Source organism: Electrona antarctica (genome assembly GCF_951216825.1).
Source record: "Electrona antarctica genome assembly, chromosome: 20".
NCBI classification, from domain to species: Eukaryota; Metazoa; Chordata; class Actinopteri; order Myctophiformes; family Myctophidae; genus Electrona; species Electrona antarctica.
Genome location: NC_136801.1, coordinates 31,701,284 through 31,723,354, shown reverse-complemented (window position 1 = coordinate 31,723,354; position 22,071 = coordinate 31,701,284). Strand labels below are relative to the sequence as shown.

Sequence of the window (22,071 nt, the reverse complement as noted above, 5' to 3'; positions counted from 1 at the left end):
ACACACACACACACACACACACACACACATTTCAATTTCTTTATTTGAGTCCACATTTATAAAATACATTATCAAGGGCACAAATATTTTCAGTTGCTTCTGATATCCCACGCACTCGAAACATCATGTGCTTGAGTCCAAACAAGCCCTAACTGTACAGAATATAGGCAACACACACACACACACACACACACACACACACACACACACACACACACACACACACACACACACACACACACACACACACACACACACACACACACACACACACACACACACACACACACACACTCTTGAGTGGTGGATCATAAGTCAGGTGTATAGGATGTGTTTTTCTGCTGTCAAACGGGCCATCCATTACGAGTAGATGTTTAGACAGCGTGGATGGGCAGCTTCATCTGTTTCCTGAGTCGTAAACACGGGCGGATGATGTATAAATCTCCATCTGACCTCAACGTTAGCATTTCGCTAAGTGGCTCATTGCTCAGGGCAGCGCTGCTAGACATCTAGTACAAGTACTCACATACATCCAGGGTTCCATTTGTAAACATTTAATTAAATTGTTGTTGTTCTAACCAGAAGCAGGGCTAAAAACACACATCTCACATCACAAGGTGACTGGTGTAAAAGAGTTGTTATTATTTATTTCATAAGATCCCGACTTTCCAAGAAAATGTATAAATAATTCAGAAAGAAACAAGGGAAACAAAGTCGGATAACAAGAAGTCAGAATGACAAAAACATACATAAGGTGCATGGTGAATATAGAAAGAAAATGAGACAGAATATGTGCTTTTTGTGCAGATAGATAATTTTTTTTAGCACATATAAATAGAGCAGATATATAGAATCACAGTCTGATAGTGAGATACAGCAGCTATAGAATCACAGTCTGATAGTGAGATACAGCAGCTGTCTCTTGTGCAGCTCATGTACATCATGTAGCAGATGATATGAGACATGTCAAGATGTCAGCCTATACACAAGTGCCAGTGCACCAGCAGTGGGGTGTGCTCAAAACTGCTCATACTAATAAAGAGGGACGTGCAGAGAGTGTTAGAGGGGCAGGGGCTAAAAACCCCGTAAGAGGGCACTTTTGGACAAAGAAATTGTGAAAAATAGCTGATCTACAAGCTATCAACGCGTCGCAGCACGCCGCGTTGATAGCTTGTAGATCAGCTATTTTCGGGGCGCAACCCAGCACTCTTTAGCTATAGAGATGCGGTGTATACGACAAGCAATTCTCCTGAAGGCTGCCTTCCAGGCATTGCATGGAAAGGAGAGGAGGGCATTTGCATTTCTTTCACCATAGTAGTAGCTGCATTCTTGGTCTGGAAAGGGCAGTTGTTTTACACGCGGCTAAAAGGGCACCGGCTGAAGCCCCCTTTGATGTCCCCTATGTGTGCACGTCCCTGCTAATAAATACATAGTGTTTCTGTCCTTTGCACACCTCGAGAACCGTTTATCAAATTGACTTCATTCACACTTGTCGGGTGTAGTAGCCGAGGAAGTGTTTTAAGTCGATTGAACGGATGAGTGGTTCATCACGTCAGAACTGGTCTGCTCTGAACACCGGGCACGCTTTCTGAAATGGTGTCTACACACCATGAATGACGACTGCACTAGCAATGTGTATTGCTGGAGTGCAATGTATTAATGAATGAATGAACCAACATGAAGCAAAATTATGTGAATGACCGGCATGTTGGTACAGGCCTGTTCCCACGGAGGTTTTGACTTTTTTTCAGGGGCCAGTTCCGAGTTGAAGCCACCTGCAAGTGCTCTTTTATTATCAGAGTGTTTTTGAATGGGAGTAGGGATTCACATTAATCTGTTGGTATAGGGCATTCCACTTTTTTGTTGTGGCATAGCAGTAGAACAAATGTAGTCTCTCGTTTGAGCCAAATCTGTGTTGAATGTGATTTGGGGAGCTCCCTCTGGTGTTGTTACTGTGGACATCGTTGACGTTTTTCAAGTAGTTTGTGGTGTAGTGCAGCGGCCCCCAAACTTTTGTGGCCGTGCACCCCTGTTACCTCCTGACGCACCCCTCAACGCTCGGTCTCGTTGTATTTGGCCAAAAATGATACCTTTTTTTTATTATGATTATGGAAAAGAATCACATAATATCACTGCACTGAGAGACATCCAGCTGCTGTATACTTCCGCAGCTGATCTATATCTCCTTACAACAGAAGTTTTCCATTTGTGTTAAATAACACCATAAAACCACCATTACCCTTTTCATTTTTTCACTGGAAAGATTTGCCTCTAAAATGTCTTGTGATCACATTGTCACCCACTTTTTCTGTGAAGCCGTCGGCCTTGCGGAATGTTCTGAAGTCAGATTGGACCATTACATTAGTTAGATACTTTTAAACCTGTTCATATACTATTTTTTCTTTTAAACCTGTTCATATAGATACTTTTAAACCTGTTCATATACTATTTTTTCCAACTTTCAATATGGAACTAATAGGGCAGTAGTTGCTTATTTTCTTCCCCTTTCTTCTACAGAGGGGTTACTCTCGCTAGTTTGAAATTTTGGGGGACGCGTCCTTGTTTGATGAAAAGGTTTATTATGTGCGCAATGATTGGAGCAATGGAGGCGGCTGAGTCTCTGAGAAATGAGGGGATATTGTCATGACCAGTGGCCTTGTTTTGTTGTAGAGCGCTCCATTTTTTTAACAATTCAGCTGTCACCATGGTGAGTTTAAGCTTTACACCATAAAGCCCAGAGTGAGAGGGCAGTTTGTTAAGCAGTGTTGTGGCTATGGTTGTAAAGAAGATGTTTAAGCGATTAGCCACATCCAGCTTGTCTGTAACGAGTGTCGTTCAAAATAATGTTTGTAAACCTGGTTTTCGGTTTCTGACGGCAGCGTAGTTAGTTAGTTAAAACTTCCAAAGCTCACGTGGTTTCTTTTCGTCAACTTAATGATCAAGGGCCATGACAGTTACCTTATTTTTATTTATTTATTTTTAGCTTATTGCACTGTTTTAGGAGTTTCACATGGTGGCTTTTGAGATCCATATTGAAGCATTTGGCAAGCTTAGACTTACATTTTTGAACTTCAGAGCATTTTTTTGTCCCTGACTTTAAGACTTTCAGACTTTCTTTGTCAAGAACCGTTCATGATTGTTGGACTACCTCCAAACAGACAAGGCGCCCCCCAGTGATCTTTGGCTCCAGCACCACTGCCATAAATGACTAGCTAAACTCCAGTCCTGCACTCTTGCGTGATGACATGAATTGAAGCAGACACCCTTGGCAGGTGAGCTGACGTGAGCTCTGGCTCCCAGTGGCTTATGGACACATGATGCAATGGGATTCATAAGAGGATTTACTGCTCCGAGAACACACTCTTAACCAGCATATCACAGATGAATGCTCCCTGCACAGTAAAATACTTTGTGTTAATTTAATTCAGAGAGTGTACGAATGGAACTAAATTGGAGCGTTATTGGGTGGATCTCTGTGTATGCCTATATATGGGCATAACAGTCGGCACAACGGTTGTGGACAACCTGTCTGTCAGACCCACGTGACGCCGGGCACCACACTCCCTCAGGTCCTCTGCCATACCGTATGTCCACAGCGCTGCTACGTGATATGCAAAGGACACGCACGCAGTGGTTTTGCATAGTGAGACTGTATTGAAGTGTGCGCATGTATAGCATTGGTTTGATTCAAGTAATAACCTGAGTTTCTTGATTTACTCAAGATATACATCAAGAAACCATAAGAGAAATCAAAGTGTTGACATTAGGGGAGCCCCATCTTAATCAGTCTGATTAAGAAAATGTGTTCGGGGGTGAGGAGCGGGAGGAGTAGGATGGAGGTGGGTACAACAGTACGTCCTCCCGGTGGGGGCTCCTCACTGGCAGGTGAGCCAGTAGGAAACAACATTACGTCCTCCCGGTGGGGGCTCCTCACTGGCAGGTGAGCCAGTAGGATGCAACATTACGTCCTCCCAATGGGGTCTCCTCACTGGCAGGTGAGCCAGTAGGGTACAACATTACGTCCTCCCGGTGGGGGCTCCTCACCAGCAGGTGAGCCAGCAGGAAACAACATTACGTCCTCCCGGTAGGGGTTCCTCACTGGCAGGTGAGCCAGTAGGATACAACAGTACGTCCTCCCCATGGGCCGTGGGGGCTCCTCACTGGCAGGTGAGCCAGTAGGATACAACACTACGTCCTCCCGGTAGGGGCTCCTCACTGGCAGGTGAGCCAGTAGGATACAACAGTACGTCCTCCCGGTAGGGGCTCCTCACTGGCAGGTGAGCCAGTACGTCCTCCCGGTAGGGGCTCCTCACTGGCAGGTGAGCCAGTAGGATACAACAGTACGTCCTCCCGGTAGGGGCTCCTCACTGGCAGGTGAGCCAGTAGGATACAACAGTACGTCCTCCCGGTAGGGGCTCCTCACTGGCAGGTGAGCCAGTAGGATACAACAGTACGTCCTCCCGGTGGGGGCTCCTCACTGGCAGGTGAGCCAGTAGGATACAACAGGAGTGGCAACACAGAAATGTGTGGAGAGGGTTAATTGGCATAACTAATAAACTGGAGTAAAAGATAATTGGCTACAAATATTTAAGAAAGGAAAAAGAAGACAGACAGGTATTTGAAGGTTATTGGCATTGATTCAGTATTACTTGGAAAATGTTAAGCTGTTTATTAGCATTTTTGGCAGGTGCATATATAGCCAGAGAGAGGGCTTTATATTCAGTGTGCGTTAGTGTCAAGTGCAAACAGGCTGCTGACTGATGCTGTCGGCTGGAATGTTGGATTACACGGCTAATCCCTGAGCATAACACTGCTAACCCCACACATCATCAACTCTCTCTGTCAAACACACACGCACACACAAAAAACACACCTTCCCCAGGTACACTTGAGCTCATACAATCAATTCCTGTGTGTGTGTGTGTGTGTGTGTGTGTGTGTGTGTGTGTGTGTGCGTGCGTGCGTGCGTGCGTGCGTGCGTGCGTCCATTTCGGAGCTCAATGACATGTCGGGTAATGTTTCTCATTTTACACAGAGAAGGAACAGACGGTGAAATGAATGATTCAATTGGAAACATCACTGAATTATGTGTTACTAGAACAGTGCCCGTTGGGGGTGATCAGGTGTGATCATTTGGCTAATATAGGGCAAAATGGAGTAATGCATATCAAAGTGGGGGTTCTTGAAATGATTATGAGCTTGAGAATCACTATGCCAACCCCTTCTTTGTCTTTCACCTGGAAGTCGGCTTCTTATCTTATCTCATGTCATGGCAGTGCACGGAGTACGGCGAGGGGGCGGTGACCGGGGACCTGTGCGAGGACCTGTGTGTGCGAGGTCTGGTCCAGTACAAGCGCTGTCTCTACTATGAGAACGGGAAGAAGGTGATTGAAGCTCGATGGAGAGACCTTCCCATCATCCTCAAGTCCAAGCTGGAGAACTTCTCCTTATACGAACCACTGGGAATACTGGACTACCAGGTAGGCCTATACCACCACCTACGTCCACCACATAGGCCAGTCAATCTAAGCCTGACCCAAAATAAATTGCAATAGTAATCGTTCAAGTTTTTTATTTTTATGATCCTTAGGGTATCCAAATGGATTATTATATAAATTTTGGATCATGGTAAATCAGGGGTTGAAAGTCACTCATTGGGCTAAATTAGGCCATAGCCACTTGCCCAAATGTGCTGACCTCATCACATCACCTCATCACAAGTGGCTATGGCCGTTTTTATGGAGTGTTTTTTGTGCAAAACGAATGCTTGGAATGGATTCAGAATCATGAAAACCCGCTAGTTTGACACATTACATGCATGCTTCTTAAAGCATAATTAAAATTAGATTGTTTTTGCCTTATAGGATTTTAATGGTACTCAGGGGTACTCAGGCGGTGGCTCAGGGGTAGAGTGTCTGGATGGTAACCGTAAGGTTGCCAGTTCGAACCCGGGCTCCCCCAGAGTTGTCCTTGACAAGTGTCCTTGAGCAAGACACTGAACCCCTAATTGCTCCCGATGTGCTAGTTGGTGCCTTGCATGGTTTCCGCTGCCATCGGTGTATGAATGGGTGAATGTAATGCACAATCTCTGTAAAGCGCCTTGGATAAAGGCGCTATATAAATGCACCATTTACCATTTTTCAACCCCTGAATTTACCATGATCCAAAATGTTTAATGTTATTTGGATGACCCTAAAGGTGGTTGCACACTGGATGCGTTTTTCGGAAAACCAACAGCATTGACCACCTGGAGGCGTGGTCAATGCTGTTTGGCCACTCAGAATAGCCAAATGGCATTGATCACGCCTCCAGGTCTTAAGTTAAGTAATAAGACCTGGTACTTAAGACACACATAATACTGCCCAAAGGCTTTCAGTTTTCAGGAAGAAACCAAAAATACAACAGGGAAGACATATTTGAAAGGTACAAAATTCACGGCACTCCATCTGTAATTAAAGAAAAGTTATTGAGTGTAGCTTCAAATGAACGATTTCCCTCCAGCAGGACACCGCAGAGGACCTGTCTCCTATGGATGTGGTGTTCTATGCAACCCTGGAGGTGAGTATACATGACAATGGGATTTCTTCTTTTTTTTACTCAAGTAAAAAAACACTCTGTACAATGAGTAAAAGTCCTGCATTTAAAATGGTACTAGAGTAAAACAAGTGCAAAAGTATTAGCAAAGTGCTGTGAGTGTGAGATATTCAAATAAAGTATAAATAGGGCTTAAGTGGTGCTGTATGTTTTGTATTAATCTAAAGTGGATTGAAAAGTACAATATTTGACTCTCAGATGTTGTGGAGTAAAGTATACAAATAAATACTCAAGTAAAGTAAAGTCAACATTGAGAAAATGCACTTAGTTACAGTACTTTCCACCACTGTACATTATGGTCTACAACTGTACTCCTGTGTCAGAGTAGAGAGCAGTAGAGTTTTACAGTGTGTGTGTGTGTGTGTGTGTGTGTGTGTGTGTGTGTGTGTGTGTGTGTGTGTGTGTGTGTGTGTGTGTGTGTGTGTGTGTGTGTGTGTGTGTGTGTGTGCGCGTGCGTGCTTGTTCTCTGGTGTGAGGTGAGGAACTCTCTGGGCTTGGCAGAGGAAGAGGATGATGAGGAAGGAGCAGGGGGCAGAGAGAACAGCTCACTGGCCAAACTGTGGGGACACAAACTGAAGAAGGACAAGATCTACAGCCGAGCTGAGCTGGCCTCTCTGTGGAGCCTGCTGCAACAGGAAGAATACACCTTCCTAAGGTAGGAGGGAGGGAGGGAGGGAGGGAGGGAGGGAGGGAGGGAGGGACGGACGGTCAGACGGACGGACGGACGGTCAATTAGCGGGACCACCTCTTTCTTTGGTGTTTTTCCCAGTAAAACTAATCCTAACCTCACAAAAAACTAGGCCTTAAACCTAACCTCACAAACACTATGCCTAACCCATAACCGAATATACATGTATGCCTAAACCTGGACAAAGCACCTGGGAAAGAAAGAGTCTGTACTGATACCAGCTCCTCACGTCGCTCACATAGAGCACTGCAGTCTGACGTCAATATCGGTAGAGGGCGCAAATCCACAGGTTCATGTACTTTTTATTTGCATTGTAATCCCCATAGGGGGATTTTAGATCGCCTCATATAAGTACTGTGTTTGAAAAATAAACATGTCATCCCGGCCGTTTCACTCATATGGATATGAAGAATCAACCGACTGAGAGAAAACGCTATTGTTACTGCTACTGAATTAGTTACATTTTCGCTACAAACAGACTGTATCATATGAGTGACTGACTGTCGCAATAATGCAGAGACAGCTTGTTTATTTTTGGAGCACAATGCTTACATGAAACGATTTTAAGATGACCCCATGTTATTCTCCATAGAGAAATTACTTCTGTGAATAAGCAGGCAGAACCAGGGGATGAGCGAGTGATGTCAGGACTTCGGTGCTCTATGAACTGCAGCAGCCAATGAGGCATATATACCCATATTGTCCCGAATATAAGACGACTCTGGTTATAAGACGATTTTGCAAGACTCATTTGTGGAAAAAGAACATTGAATGTCAAATAGTCTAGTCCCCGATTATAATACGACCCTGTTTTTAGGATATTTCCATTGGAATATATATATATTCAGGCCAATAGGGTATTTTGTTTTATATCTATGCCCTCTCCCCTCCTCCAGGGTGCTACAGGACCTTAGCATCCATGTAGCTAAGGTGTTGGGCACATGCGGTCACTTCTATGCTGTGGAGTATCTGTCTGCAGGACATGCCTGGGACCAGAACATCTTCTCTCTGGATGAGGTGTCCATCCCTGGGCACCAGGCCAAGGTTTTTATAGTTTTTAATTTTAGTTTAGTTTTAGATCATTTGACAAAGTGAGTTTGCTAGTTTACATGTAGCAATTTTTAAGTCTTAGTTTTAGTTTTAGCGATGGTTTTTTAAATTTTTATTATCAAATGGGTTATTTGACAGGGAAGCAACGTGTCCCATCACGTTGCGAGCTTGTAGATCGGCTATTTTCACAATTTTCAATATTTTTGACAAGATAGGGCTTAAAACTGCAGACTAAAAGTAAGGATAGACAAAAAACTGCATTTTTTTCTTCGCCAAGTTGTACTGCTTAATTCCCTAAGGGTGTAAATGAGATCTCTTTGAGATAGACCCTGATGAAGACCGTTGCCTTGCTCATCAATAAACCTTTTATATTTTATATTTTTCTTGCTCATCAATAAACCTTTTATATTTTATATTTTTCTTGCTCATCAATAAAACTTTTATATTTTTCTTGCTCATCAATAAACCTTTTATATTTTTCTTGCTCATCAATAAAACTTTTATATTTTATATTTTTCTTGCTCATCAATAAACCTTTTATATTTTTTCACTGAAGATGGAATGCCTTGGATATTTTATTCTTTGCAAGTCTGCATTTTACACGCTTAGGGAATTAAGCAGTACAACTTGGGGAAAGAAAAAAAGCCTTTGTTGTCTATAGTTCTGCCTGTAGGCCTATCACCATAGAGCCTGATCCCTGCAGCGCTTCTGTTTCTCTATTTTTAAAAGTAAGGATATTTCCTCTATGATTTTAGTTAGTTTCAGTTAGTTATATAAAGAACAATACAGTTTCAGTTAAGCTATTCATTTGTATTCTTTATAATTGTTTTTGTAAAACATGTATATACTTTTTTTAATTCAGTTTGTATTACAATATAACTTACAGTTGGAGGCCATCGATATTGTCCTTTTCTTTTTGCTGAGGTTTGCGTGATCTGCGCAAAAGGACAGTTAACCCATTTTGGGCGGGAACCCCTTTTGGTGTTTTAAACATTATGTTATAATTTAGCTATTGAAAAATAGCAGATCTACAAGCTACGAGCTTGTAGGTCTGCTATTTTTGAAAAATCGTGAAAATATTTATTTCAGAAAACTGGAGGATTTAGAAGGATTTTTAAACATTTTGAGGTCAGGCCTAAATGGGTCAAATGATAAGGGACAATATCGGTGGCACCCAACTGTACACAATTGCGGTGGTTGTATTTTGTCTCCCGGTCGAGATTGTGTCAAAGGTCATGTTTCACCTAGACTCCCACTATGACACATGGCTGAGTCCTGGAATTGAACCTGTGACAATTTAGCAGGTGTACAATCTTGAAAGTCTGAGAACTACTGGTTTAGAAAGGCATTTGTAGAATGGGCCTCAGGTCTCAATGGATCAACTCTACTGTGGTTGCTCCAGACAGGGGGTGTGGGGTCGGGGTCTAACTCTACTGTGGTTGCTCCAGACAGGGGTGTGTGGTCGGGGTCTAACTCTACTGTGGTTAATTGCTCCAGACAGGGGTGTGTGGTCGGGGTCTAACTCTACTGTGGTTAATTGCTCCAGACAGGGGTGTGTGGTCGGGGTCTAACTTTACTGTGGTTGCTCCAGACAGGGGTGTGTGGTCGGGGTCTAACTCTACTGTGGTTAATTGCTCCAGACAGGGGTGTGTGGTCGGGGTCTAACTTTACTGTGGTTGCTCCAGACAGGGGTGTGTGGTCGGGGTCTAATTGTACTGTGGTTGCTCCAGACAGGGGTGTGTGGTCAGGGTCTAACTCTACTGTGGTTGCTCCAGACAGGGGGTGTGTGGTCAGGGTCTAACTCTACTGTGGTTGCTCCAGACAGGGGGTGTGTGGTCGGGGTCTAACTGTACTGTGGTTGCTCCAGACAGGGGTGTGTGGTCGGGGTCTAACTGTACTGTGGTTTCTCCAGACAGGGGGTGTGTGGTCGGGGTCTAACTGTACTGTGGTTGCTCCAGACAGGGGGTGTGTGGTCGGGGTCTAACTGTACTGTGGTTGCTCCAGACAGGGGGTGTGTGGTCGGGGTCGGGGTCCAGGTGGACCAGCAGGGACATGGTGCATCGCATCGCTCTCAGTTTCCTGCACATGGTGCAGCACTTTGACCAGGACTTCACTCACCGCCTGCACCTGTGTGACGTCAAGCCTGAGAACTTTGCCATCCGGAAGGACCTGACGGTGAGACCAATGTCATGTAATGTAACACGCACGCACGCGTAGGTTGGCTATTTTTTTTTTGATTTATTTATTATAATTTTTTGGGGCTTTTCTGCCTTCATTGATAGTATCAAGTGAAGATGGACAGGGAAGAGAGAGAGAGAGAGAGAGAAGGGGAGAGACATGCAGCAAAGGTCGTCATGAACGGGACTCGAACACACAACACGCTGTCAGGCCAAAGCCTAATTGTGGCATGCGCCTGGACAACCGGTTGGAAATGTTTTGAAACTTTTTGCCTTTATTGACATGGCCAAAATAGGGACGCCAGGTTGTTAAGTGTGACTGTGAGCTTTTATTAATAAAAAACATTGGATCCATTGGAAAACAGGTTATTCTTATCCATTTAGTGAAAAGTTACGTTTTCTTTGGACATACAAGGTTTCCACCCGATAACAAAGATAAGCTGCTGTCCTTTTAACCTCAGCTTTGGTCTCCAGTTTCAGCCATGACCAGCTGCAGCTGCACTCAATTATACCTACATGCACCTGCTTCACTAGCCACACAACATTGTATCTTAAATCACTCGTTAGGGGAGCAAACCAGACCTGACAGGTGAATACAGGAAGAGTACTGCATGGGCACCTGAATAGTCCATGTTAAATTAGCTAAGATTTTAACTTGCAGACCCAAAATGTACGAGCTTCAACTCCTATGTCCAGCTGTTGGTGTGTGTAACCCAAACTTTGTCCTAACACAAACATTAAATGCCATTGACAATGAATGGACATTTTTGAGTGTTTGTGCAAACATTGCGTAACACAAACATTGAAGACGAAGGTGAGGACGCAATTTCTGATTGGCCCGGAATGAGATGATGTATGAAGATGTACGATGACAAGAGCACTTCACACGGGTGTGATTTACACAGGTTTTGTAGCAATTTGTAGCAATTGCAGAAATATGACGTTTTAGATGCTGAAGCATGTTTAAATCACTTTACATTACTTCAGACCATCTTCCAAATTCTTATTTTATATTTTACTCTATATAATGTGTACTATCAGAATACAGTGCTTTAACCTTTTTTTTCCTTTTTTTTACAAAAAAAAGGTTTTGTTTTGACAAATAATATCACTTACTGTACCCTGCTACAGTTTAGAAGAAGAACTGTATAACTTACAAGAGGCACCAGTAGAGTAGACTAAGAAATATACATTGAGACAGACCCTGCTCAAAATATGGAATGAATTATGGTGCGTGCCGTGCGTCGGTGTGTGCGTGCCATGTCGGCATTATGTACATGTAGCTAGCAGGAGCGTGAATGCCCTGGGCTCTCCGCCCCATGCTGTGATTATTGGGTCTTCTACAAGGCCATTCCCTCTGAATTGCAGAAATAATAGGAAGGCAAGTAGGCAACAGGCAGGAGAAACGTGTTAACAAGACACACACTTACGTAATATTGCTATATAAGTAGCACCTAGCACCCCTCTTGCGCATATCCAAAGACCTTTTAACTCAAATAAGTCAACTGGAGGTAACTGGCGTATATAAGTTGCTCTCTGTCTACGTGTCTGAGCTACAGACACACACAGGCTTTGTTCCACAGAGCAGTGTTTTCAGAAAACCAGATAAAGGAAAGCGGCAGCATTTTAACACAGAAACATCAAAGAGATCGTCTGGGTGATAATAATCGACTGAAATAGAAGCCGTCCCAGAAGCAGCTGAGCTTAGTGGTTTTGAAGATGAAAAGCTCTGGAGGAGCCAATCGATTATATTGAACAAAGACAAATGAGAAATGCATCATTTAACAGTCCGGTGCTACTGTACTGTATTGTTTGTCTGCTGGAAGCTAAAAAAACTAAAGATACAGTTTCAGTCAATACGTTGATTCATGCTGGAGTTAAGGTTGGTTAGAAAGCTGACACGTCACACCTGCACAATAGATAGCGACTATAAAGGCTTTTTTGTTAAATGCACTGGCTGTGCTTTGGTCCATATGGATCTTTATACAGTCAGAACATTAACAGCGTGACCCCTAGCATCACTTTGCTGGGCATGTCATAATGTTTAGATGAAGTACAGGTAAATAGGGTATGAAGTAGGGATGTCCCGATCACGTTTTTTTGCTCCCGATCTGATTCCGATCATTTGATTTTGAGTATCTGCCGATACCCAATTTTCCCGATCCAATATTTATATATATATACACGTTTATGCCATATCACAATAGTACAATATCCAAAATCACAGACAATATCCAGTCTAATATCATGGATATAATATTGATACTAGGGATGTCCCGATCACGTTTTTTTTGCTCCCGATCTGATTCCGATCATTTGAAAAGTGACGTGATCGGTCCCAATTTCCGATCACGTGATCGGATCGGGACAACCCTATACTAGGTTAAAGTGTTCTATATTTCATTGATCAGGGTTCCCACAGTTGTCTACCCTTTGGCCCCTCCTTGTCTCTCTATACACCAAATATATTCTGTGAAAAAAGCCCGATCTATAAGCTCACAGCGTGTCACATTGTCATACGTTGTGAGCTTGCAGGTCAGGCTTCTTGACAACATTTTAGTAATATCTTATTATTACATAATATAGTGTTTTTTTCTTTTCAAACTTTAGAACATTTTGCTGCATGTCTTGCCTATAATGACATGCCCATTTGTGTGAGCTTATATTGTAAGAAGTTATCCCTGTTTCTGAGTTGATAATGAACTGTTTGTATTTTTAACGAAAATGTTTTGCAGGAAAAAGTTTTGTGGTCGTGAAACAGTGAATATTCAATTTTTTTTAACAATGCTTGTACATGAATGGCTGGCAAACACTAAACATTAATTGTATTCTGGCAAACTTCTTCAGGCTTGAGAGCCTTTTATACCATATATATTTGAACATATAATATATATAGCGCTGTATATATTATATACAGCGCTGGCAGAGGCATAACAAACAGAGTTGTGCATTTACTGAATATCTTTGCATGTTTAATGAGCGAAAGGCTAAAATCACCATGCTGAGAGCATACAGTAAGAGCGCTAATAAGGCTGAAGTCTTGTAGCCTATAAAGTTCAGTACACACAGTGGTGAAGCAGTACTCAAAGATGTTTTATCAATACCACACAAACTTGTATCTAAAGTTGTCAAACACTTGTAGTGGAGTAAAAAGTACATTTGCCTCTGAGATTTGGAGGACTAAAACATTGAAAAATAATCCATACTCTAGCAAAGTCAAAGTACATCAGAATTGTACTAAAGTGCAGTGCCTAAGGAAATGTACTGTTGTTAAGTTATTTTACATCACTAACATAATCAGTATGCTAAAATCGTACTGTGACGACGATAATCAGGCTCTGGTCTATGCCAGCTGAAGTTCATTCTACACAGTCAGCGCTAACGCCAAACATTTTGCTCCCACGGCACGCTGCCAAATGAAATAAGTTATTTGCTTTTTTTGTAAAACTCTCAATTTTCCTCTAATTGTCATGTTATACTGAAAGCTTTAATGTCAAAGAGAGCGAGAGAGTGAGTGTGCGTGTGCGTGTGCGTGTGCGTGTGCGTGCGTGTGTGTGTGCGCGCGTGCGTGTGCACGTGTGTTGAGTTGCTAAATGGCAGTGCTAAAGCGTCTGTGTGATTGTGTTTCAGCTCATATAAACCATGACAGCGGCTGATACTGACTACTAAAACAAGCAAAGAGTCTGTTCTATCCAAGCCGTTAACACTAATCACCCTCTGCTCCCCAAAGTCTTTATAATTGTCTCAGCTCCTCTAAAACGATGGCAACCATATTAAATTGTTCCCTCATTACTGTAGCTCTGCTTTGTTTAAAAATCACAAATCTATATCCCGTGGTGGACAAAGTACTCAAACCTGGTACTTGAGTGAACGTATGGTATCCTGGTCAAATATGACTCAACTATATGTCCAAGTGTCAAACTCTGTCAAGGATACTTGACTTAAAATGATGCCATTTTTCCCCCAAAATTCAAAGATTGTCTGGAAATTTTCAAAAATGGTCAATATTGAAATAGTGCTTAGGTGGTTAATTCATAAATTCAATCTTCATCTTTCTACAAATGTAGTGGAGTCAAAAGTCTACAATTCAACATTATTCAAAATGAAAAGTATTTTAAACATGAACGTCTCTCTCTCCCTCTCTCTCTCTCTCCTTTCTCTCTCTCTCTCTCACCCCCCTCAGGTGGTGGCTATAGATGTGGACATGGCGTTCTTTGAGCCTAAGATGAGAGACATCTTGGACCAGAACTGCACCAGTGACGAGGACTGTAACTTCTTCGACTGTGTGTCCAGGTGTGACCGAGTGAAGAGCAGGTGCAGCCCCCAGCGCTCCAACACCAACCTGCAGGTACTGTATAATGGTAGCAACATGCATGCATGCCTTTATGGATTTAGTAGACGGTAATATAGTGTGTTAACCCATTTTGACCTGAGATCAGATTCTAAAAATGTCTTCTACATTCTGACAGTTTTCTGAAAAAGCTATGTTTCTATGTCAATCGTTTTTCGATTTTTCAAAAATAGCAGACCTACAAGCTCGTAGCGCGCCACTCGGTGGCGCGCTATGAGCTTGTAGATCTGCTATTTTTCAATAGCTAAAGCATAACATATTTCTAACACCAAAATGGGTTAATGTCCTTATTTCCTTGAGTCATGTATGCAACACCTTTCATTTATGCATTGATTGCACTGTGACATTTTTAAAGTTTTAAACAGGAATTTACCTACATGTAATTCACTGTCAGTTAAATCTACTCCCTCCTCTTTGGTCATACCACTACATAATTATAACAACAACAACAAAGAAATGAATGCATTGAAATGTGTGTATAGTCAATAAACACCCAATGCATTTATATATGAATTTTCTGATTGACTCAAGTTTTTATTTCACAGCATGTAGAATGGGTACATTTCAAACGAAAGCACAGGTCAATAAAAAAAACTGCTACTTTGAGGACGAGACCGAATAAATCAGATTAATTAACTTACTAAAAGTAGTCTTGGGGAAATAATAATCGATCGATGGAGTGATTTGTTTTAACTTAGTAGGAGTTGAGGTCACACTGATAACCCTTAGTATACAGTGTCTGCTAGAACATTGTCTCATTATATGCCCTCTTAAAAAAAAGTACATATCTTCAACACTCAATTACAGGTTGTCTGCTTTTGCAAATCACCCAGCGCATTGTGGAATGATTATGATCTGTTCACGATGACGACATTATGAGGCACGCTCGTACCAGCAGTGGTATATTTTACATATTTACACGGATGTGTTACTGAAGGTATGCTCACATTTAAACATGCGTGCACTAGGAACACATACTATAATTGATCTAAAATTGTATCTACTTTAATTGTTTGAATTCTGCGGTTCACATCCTGTTAATTTAATTACCTCAATATTCATACCAGTAGAACTCACTTATAACTATTTAAATTAACTCACTTATTAATTATATTATGTACAATTACTTCACATATGGTTTGCTTTATAAATTATTATCTATTTTGTATTTCCGACAAAACGGTTTTTAATTCCTATTTGAAGATGTTCCAATTAACGTGGGGGGATTTCAGGAGGTCCACAGCTAAATGTCTTAACAAGCATAACAATTTAACCACTTTATACATATTTTATTTTGTTGGATATAAGAAAAAATAGTACAAGCTCTTGTACATCTGCTATATTTTTTTCTTGACAGTATTGGAAAATCTAGATTGTATTTTTACAAAACATTTTCAGATGAGGGGGTCCACGGCAAGACAAAAAGTGACTCAGACATTTGAACACGCTCTGAGTTAAACAGAGTGACTATCACAATTATTACATATTATTTCGCATAATTATCATGACCGTTTCAGTGTTCATACATTTTCAAATATGTATGAAAAAATATGATAAATAGCCATTGTAGATTGGATATTTCTGCTATTATTACATCTTTTAGAAAGTATAAAGTAATTACATATGTCAGTAATTAATTTGTATATTAGTGTTATTTGTGAACATCTGCCCTTTTACGAAGCCTAAAAGCAACACAGAAATGTTCCAATTAATGTTCAACGCCAAAACCTCAAATTAAAATCGTTAATCACAATTATCTGTGCAACAATTAATCGTCATGGGTAAAATTATATGCGAAATAACTAAATTGCCTCAGAATGGTGGAAATAAAGGACGTCTTGGTTTTGCCGTAGAGCTGACAGTTTTAAGGTGCCCTCATTTACGCTGTTGACTGATTCATTACATTGTAGCAATTAATAGTGCTTCTTTGTCTCTAATTACGTGACCATTTACCCCACCGCTAGTTGACGAGCGTCCGTGACATTTACTCTGACCTTACATGTTGTTTAACAAGTAAATAAATGATCACGGCGTATTTCACTCTGTACCAAATCCATGAATCCAATAATTAGTTTGTAGCATTTAATTTTCTTTGCTGTATGTGACCATGCATTTGCCCAGTCGTCATGACATTTACACTGTCCCCACCCTACATTTTGTCGCACTGAATTACATTACATTATATTGTAATTAATATAAAAGTAATTAATGTAAAAAAAAAAAAAGACATTCGGGGGATGAACTGTAATTTGATTTCTATTGGGAAAGGCACGTTTTAAATGCTAAAACATTTTCTGGTATATGTACAGTTTTGTGTCATTTGTATACTACTGTTTTTGACATACACATTATTGTAACCGTACTTTGTGATTTGTTTCAAATGTAAAGTACATTGTAGATAAAACATATATTATTATTATTATTATTATTATTATTATTATTATTATTGTCATTGTCATTATTAAAATTAATAAGAAGCCATAAGGTTAATGTGTTAACCTTATGGCTAATCTTCACATGAGCCATTACTTAGTTTAAACTGCTACAAAAATAATAATAATAATGATATTGGTATTGGGCCACTTCTAATAATTGCATCATGAGTAGTACGATGCAATGAATCGTACAATACTAAGGAATTATTATCGGAATTAGAGTTATTTTTTATTGCCAGGTATATCTCCATGCATGAGTAAGTTGACATATGATGATACCGTCAGAACTATTACAACGAGAAATGTTTACACAGTAAGTTGTAAAAAGTGGTCAACAGAAGCTCCGTATATCCTGAGACACAATAGTAATGAGAGCTGGTCAGTTGTCATCGCAGTCAGTGTGACGCTGTCATCCTCCTGTCCACCAAACGGAAACAATGAGCGTAACCCAACCTCCGCAGGCCTCCGCTACCATCATCGCCATGAAGATAGAGACTGCATATATAGATAAGAGTCTCATCACCGGGCGGTTAGGTTGGACGTGGTATCACATGTCACCGATGACCTGGTCACACGGATGTGTCTCCAGTGCCATATTCCGTGGTGTGGTTGTACGTTTAACGTCCAAATATGGCTCCGTCTTTGGGAAAGACTGATCGGTATTTCAGTGGCTTGAATTCAGTTAAATTACATTTTTATTATAGAGCAGGTAGTAGCGAAAAGTGTGTTTTGAAGAAAAGCGTGAAATGGCGGAAAATCTAGTCTGGTACAAATGGACCCGGGGCCTTAGATATGTGGAGTTGCGTCAGGATCCAAGGAATCCAGTGGGGTGCCCACTGGCCAAGTGGTCCAGACGCATGCCACATAATAGGCTCTGGCCTGACAGCGTGTCGCGTGTTCGAGTCCCGTTCATGACGACCTTTGCTGCATGTCTCTCCCTTTCTCTCCCTCCCACTTCCCTGTCTGTCTTCACTAATAACTATCAATGAAGGCAAAAAGCAAAACAAAAAAAGGATCCAAGGAATCCATGCATGGGGGAAAAGATTTTGATCACACGACCTACGGTTCAAGAGATATGGGCTGGTAGATAAAGGAGGGCAGGAGAGAAAAGGGGGAGTGGAGGAGAGATTTAAGATGAAAGGAAAGAAGAAACAAATGAGGCGTGAAACAGAAGAAAGAGAAGGAGAGAAGAGTAGAGAAGAAGGAAGGACAAGAGAAGACCAGAGAGGAACCGTTGATGTTCCGTTTGCTCTCGATCCATCCGAGGGTTCACGTTGGTGTCACCTCATTACTTACACATATCGTGACCTCTAGTGAGCCCTGGTAACCTCTGGTAATTACTGGTGACCTGTGGTTGACCTCTCCATTGTACGTCCACATAGAATGGAAGCACCATGGGTGTCCAGACTTTTTTCAAAGGGGGCCGTTTTTGAAAATATGAAAATACGTTAGGGCCACCGTCATCTGGACCATCACAAACACAATATCAATGGTCTACTCTTTTGTTGGCAGTGTAGTCAAGTGTGATTAAGCCACTCATCTGAACTGTGAACAAAACCAAATTTTGGTAATTTTTCCTCATGCATGCATTGCAATTATGTTTAATACAATGTATTTTGTTCTAATGGCAGTGAAGCCATAACCAGGTGCGAAAAGGTCTCTACAAAAATGTAGGCCTAGATAAAATTGGGGGGGCGCGAATGGAACAAGGAACAAGCAGTTATTTTATTGAGAAGCAGTTTATCTGCCCAGATTAATATATATATATATGTATATAATATATGAATTTCACATGACTATACTGGCGGGATATAAATAATACATTTTAGGAAGGAGCCACTTCCATTCCATTTTGTTTTATGCAGCAGGTGTGTGGGGCTTTGAGGAGGCTACCGAATGTAAAAACATTCAGAGTAGAGCTTTGAGGTGTTTTCTCGGGGTGCATAAGTATACCACTAAATTGGCCATTGAAGGTGACACAGGTTGGGAAAGCTGCCTGACAAGGCAGAGATGTGAAATGATCAGATTATGGAATCGCCTTACCCAACTGCCAGAAGAGAGGCTTACGGAAATTATATTTAATTGGAATAAAAGATGTAATCATCCATGGATAAGAGAGGTTTCCTCAATTTTCTCACTTTCTGACTTAAACATATATTTCTTAAATAACCTTCACTGTAACATTGATACAGTCAAATATAAACTGTCAATGTTACATCAGCAGCAATGGAGGGTGGACATTGTGAAAAAAGCTAAATTAAGAAGTTATATTCAATTCAAAGAGGACTACATGACTGAACCTTATGTTGCATTTAATTTAAAAAGAGGACAGAGGTCCCTCTGTGCCCTGTTAAGATCTGGTGCTTTACCTCTGGCAGTTGAGGTTGGCAGATATACTGGTATTCCTGAGGAGCAGCGACTATGTGCTCTTTGTGACCTGGGAGTTGTAAAGGATGAGTTTCATTTTGTTTTCTATTGTGTACTATATCATGATTTAAGAAACTTTTTATTTGAAAAAAATCAGGATAAGAACCCAGATCTGTTCTGGATGTCTGATCATGTCTGATCATGTCTGATCATGTTTATGTTAAATTAGTTGTTCAGTAATGAAGTTTTTGTTTTTGGAAAATTCATAGAGAAGGCATGGCAGTTACGTTGGAGAACGATGTATCCATGAGTAACTGTCTAATTGTGTATGTATCATTATATATGTACAATTGTGTGAGTGTCTTGTAAGCCCGTGCGGGCTGGGCATCGTATGATGTAGGACACTTTAATAAAAACTCTATCTATCTATCTATCTATCACATAAAATCTGCCCTCGGGCCATGACTGGCCTGTGGGTCTGACTTTTCTGGTCGATGATTGTGTGTGTAATGTATGCAACTATGCAAGCATGTGGGTTTCTCTCTTCTTATGTGTGCAACTTATTTGATGTGTTTATGCTCTCCTCTACTCTCCTCTCCTCAGGTTATATGTGAGAAGATCTTCAGGTCATGGTTTTCTCCTACTCTGTTGGGGGCCAAGGCAGGCCTCCCTCTCCAGGTATAGCCTCATCTCTCTTCATTAAATAACACAGCTATTGGAATTAGAAATATATAATTCAATGAATATCCCCTGCATCTGTACACGTTTTGTCAGTTTCAATCCAATTCCCTGCAGACAGGGAATAGAACCCTCAACCATGCCAGTTCATGAATGAGTTCCTGTGCGATGTGCATTATTTTAATATAAATGTTGGATTATCCTCTTGTATGATGAAGCAGGGAATGAATTTACAAAAAAAATTATCCCCATACATGGGAATGCCCATGTCTATATGTTGATCCTTCCCCATCCATCCTTCCTCTTCGATGTCTCCCTTTTGACTGATACCTGACCATTCAAACTCTACACGGGCCTGCCCCATGTTATTAGTGCAGCCGCGCCCAGCAGCCGGCGAAAACTAGAGTTCTCAACAGGCCCGAAAATTAAGGCCTGGCCCTCATCAAACCCTGTACCACCCTTAGATCTCCATATATGGAGCTGACCTGTTCTGACATTCCATATGTTGATATGACCTCATCAAACCCTGTACACTAAAGACATGCTCCTTATATGGCCAGTACAGAATTCATTCCATGTCGATCTGACCCCCCATGGTAAAGCGCCAGCGCTCGCCAGGGCGAGGTTGCGAGGTCGCTTCTCGCCCTTAGACGTCTTACTGGTATTGTCCTGTGGTGTAACTGTGAATGTCACCACCAGGTGGAGCTGCAGAGGGCAGTGCAGGAGTGTTCAGAGGCCGGCAGAGAAGGAGAGGAGAAGAAGAAGGGGGCGGACGAAGGAGGAGAGGAGAGGGGGCGGGGCAAAGACATCCACGAGCGCCTCCTGGACATCCTGACACGCCTCCTCCAAGAGGGAGGGGCTTCGGGCCAGGGAGGAGGGGCTCGGGAAGGGAAAGGACACACCCACACCGCCCTCAACTTCTGAAAGCGCTCACGTCCTGAGCCCCTTGACCGTTGAACAATGAATGACCTTGTGGTGGTTCCAACCAAAGAACGCAGTTAACATCAACCGGTTAACCATCTGTCCCTGTGACGTCACCTGTTGATCTGTATGTATGCAATAGTTACGGAACTTAAGCGGTACTGAGTCGGCTGATGTGGACTTCAAGTCCACTTCAGACTTGATCATGCATTGAGCCCAAGGCAGGTGCACCCAAGGCAAGTACACCTGCCTTGTTTTAAGTGTTTCTAGCCTACTATGAGTTGGGGGTGAGAATGGTGCTTCTGCATTCCAGTTTGGGCAGGATTACCAGGATCGTTGTAAAATGTCAAACGTTGATGGGTGGTCAGATTTAGCCCCAAGCCGTCACTACAGTACGTAAGAATGTGTAAACCCAAATGGATCTATGGAGGGAAGAGCACCATGATCACCCCCACCGGGGCTCTCAAAACTTCTACCTGATCTCCACAGAGCTTGACATTTGGGCTCCACTGAGATGTTTTCCAAAGGACATGCACCCATGGAGATGCCAGGTACACAGGTGACTCTCACTGGGTGGAATCCAGCCTCGTGCACACACGTGAATGTGTGTGCTGTTGAAAAACTGATCACCCTCACGTGTTGTGAGGTAACTGCTATGGATTCTAGAGAACCTTGAGTTGAACTGGAAGCCAGGCTGCTCCTGTCGTGCAGGAACCAAGGAGAACAGTCTGGAGGTCTGCGTGGGGAACCCAGCCAATGTTGTGCTTCAATGTCACTTGTAAAGGTTAAAGAAATGATCACTTGTAATTA

At 41.9% G+C, this 22,071-nt stretch overlaps 1 protein-coding gene across 2 annotated transcripts in view; it reads left to right on the top strand.

The window, feature by feature from the left end:
* The window catches only part of dipk1c (divergent protein kinase domain 1C), a 66,727-nt gene extending 45,347 nt beyond the window's left edge, over positions 1-21,380 (top strand). The window contains exons 2-9 of one of the 2 annotated variants that reach the window (XM_079489694.1): positions 5,277-5,480; positions 6,505-6,558; positions 7,071-7,249; positions 8,179-8,326; positions 10,337-10,507; positions 14,693-14,857; positions 20,266-20,340; positions 21,040-21,380. In XM_079489694.1, coding sequence (XP_079345820.1) covers positions 5,277-5,480; positions 6,505-6,558; positions 7,071-7,249; positions 8,179-8,326; positions 10,337-10,507; positions 14,693-14,857; positions 20,266-20,340; positions 21,040-21,264 — 1,221 coding nt within the window. In that variant the 3' untranslated portion in view covers positions 21,265-21,380. The remainder of the gene's footprint in view (positions 1-5,276; positions 5,481-6,504; positions 6,559-7,070; positions 7,250-8,178; positions 8,327-10,336; positions 10,508-14,692; positions 14,858-20,265; positions 20,341-21,039) is intronic. The other variant, XM_079489695.1, reaches the window with a different exon arrangement.
* Positions 21,381-22,071: the final 691 nt, after the last annotated feature.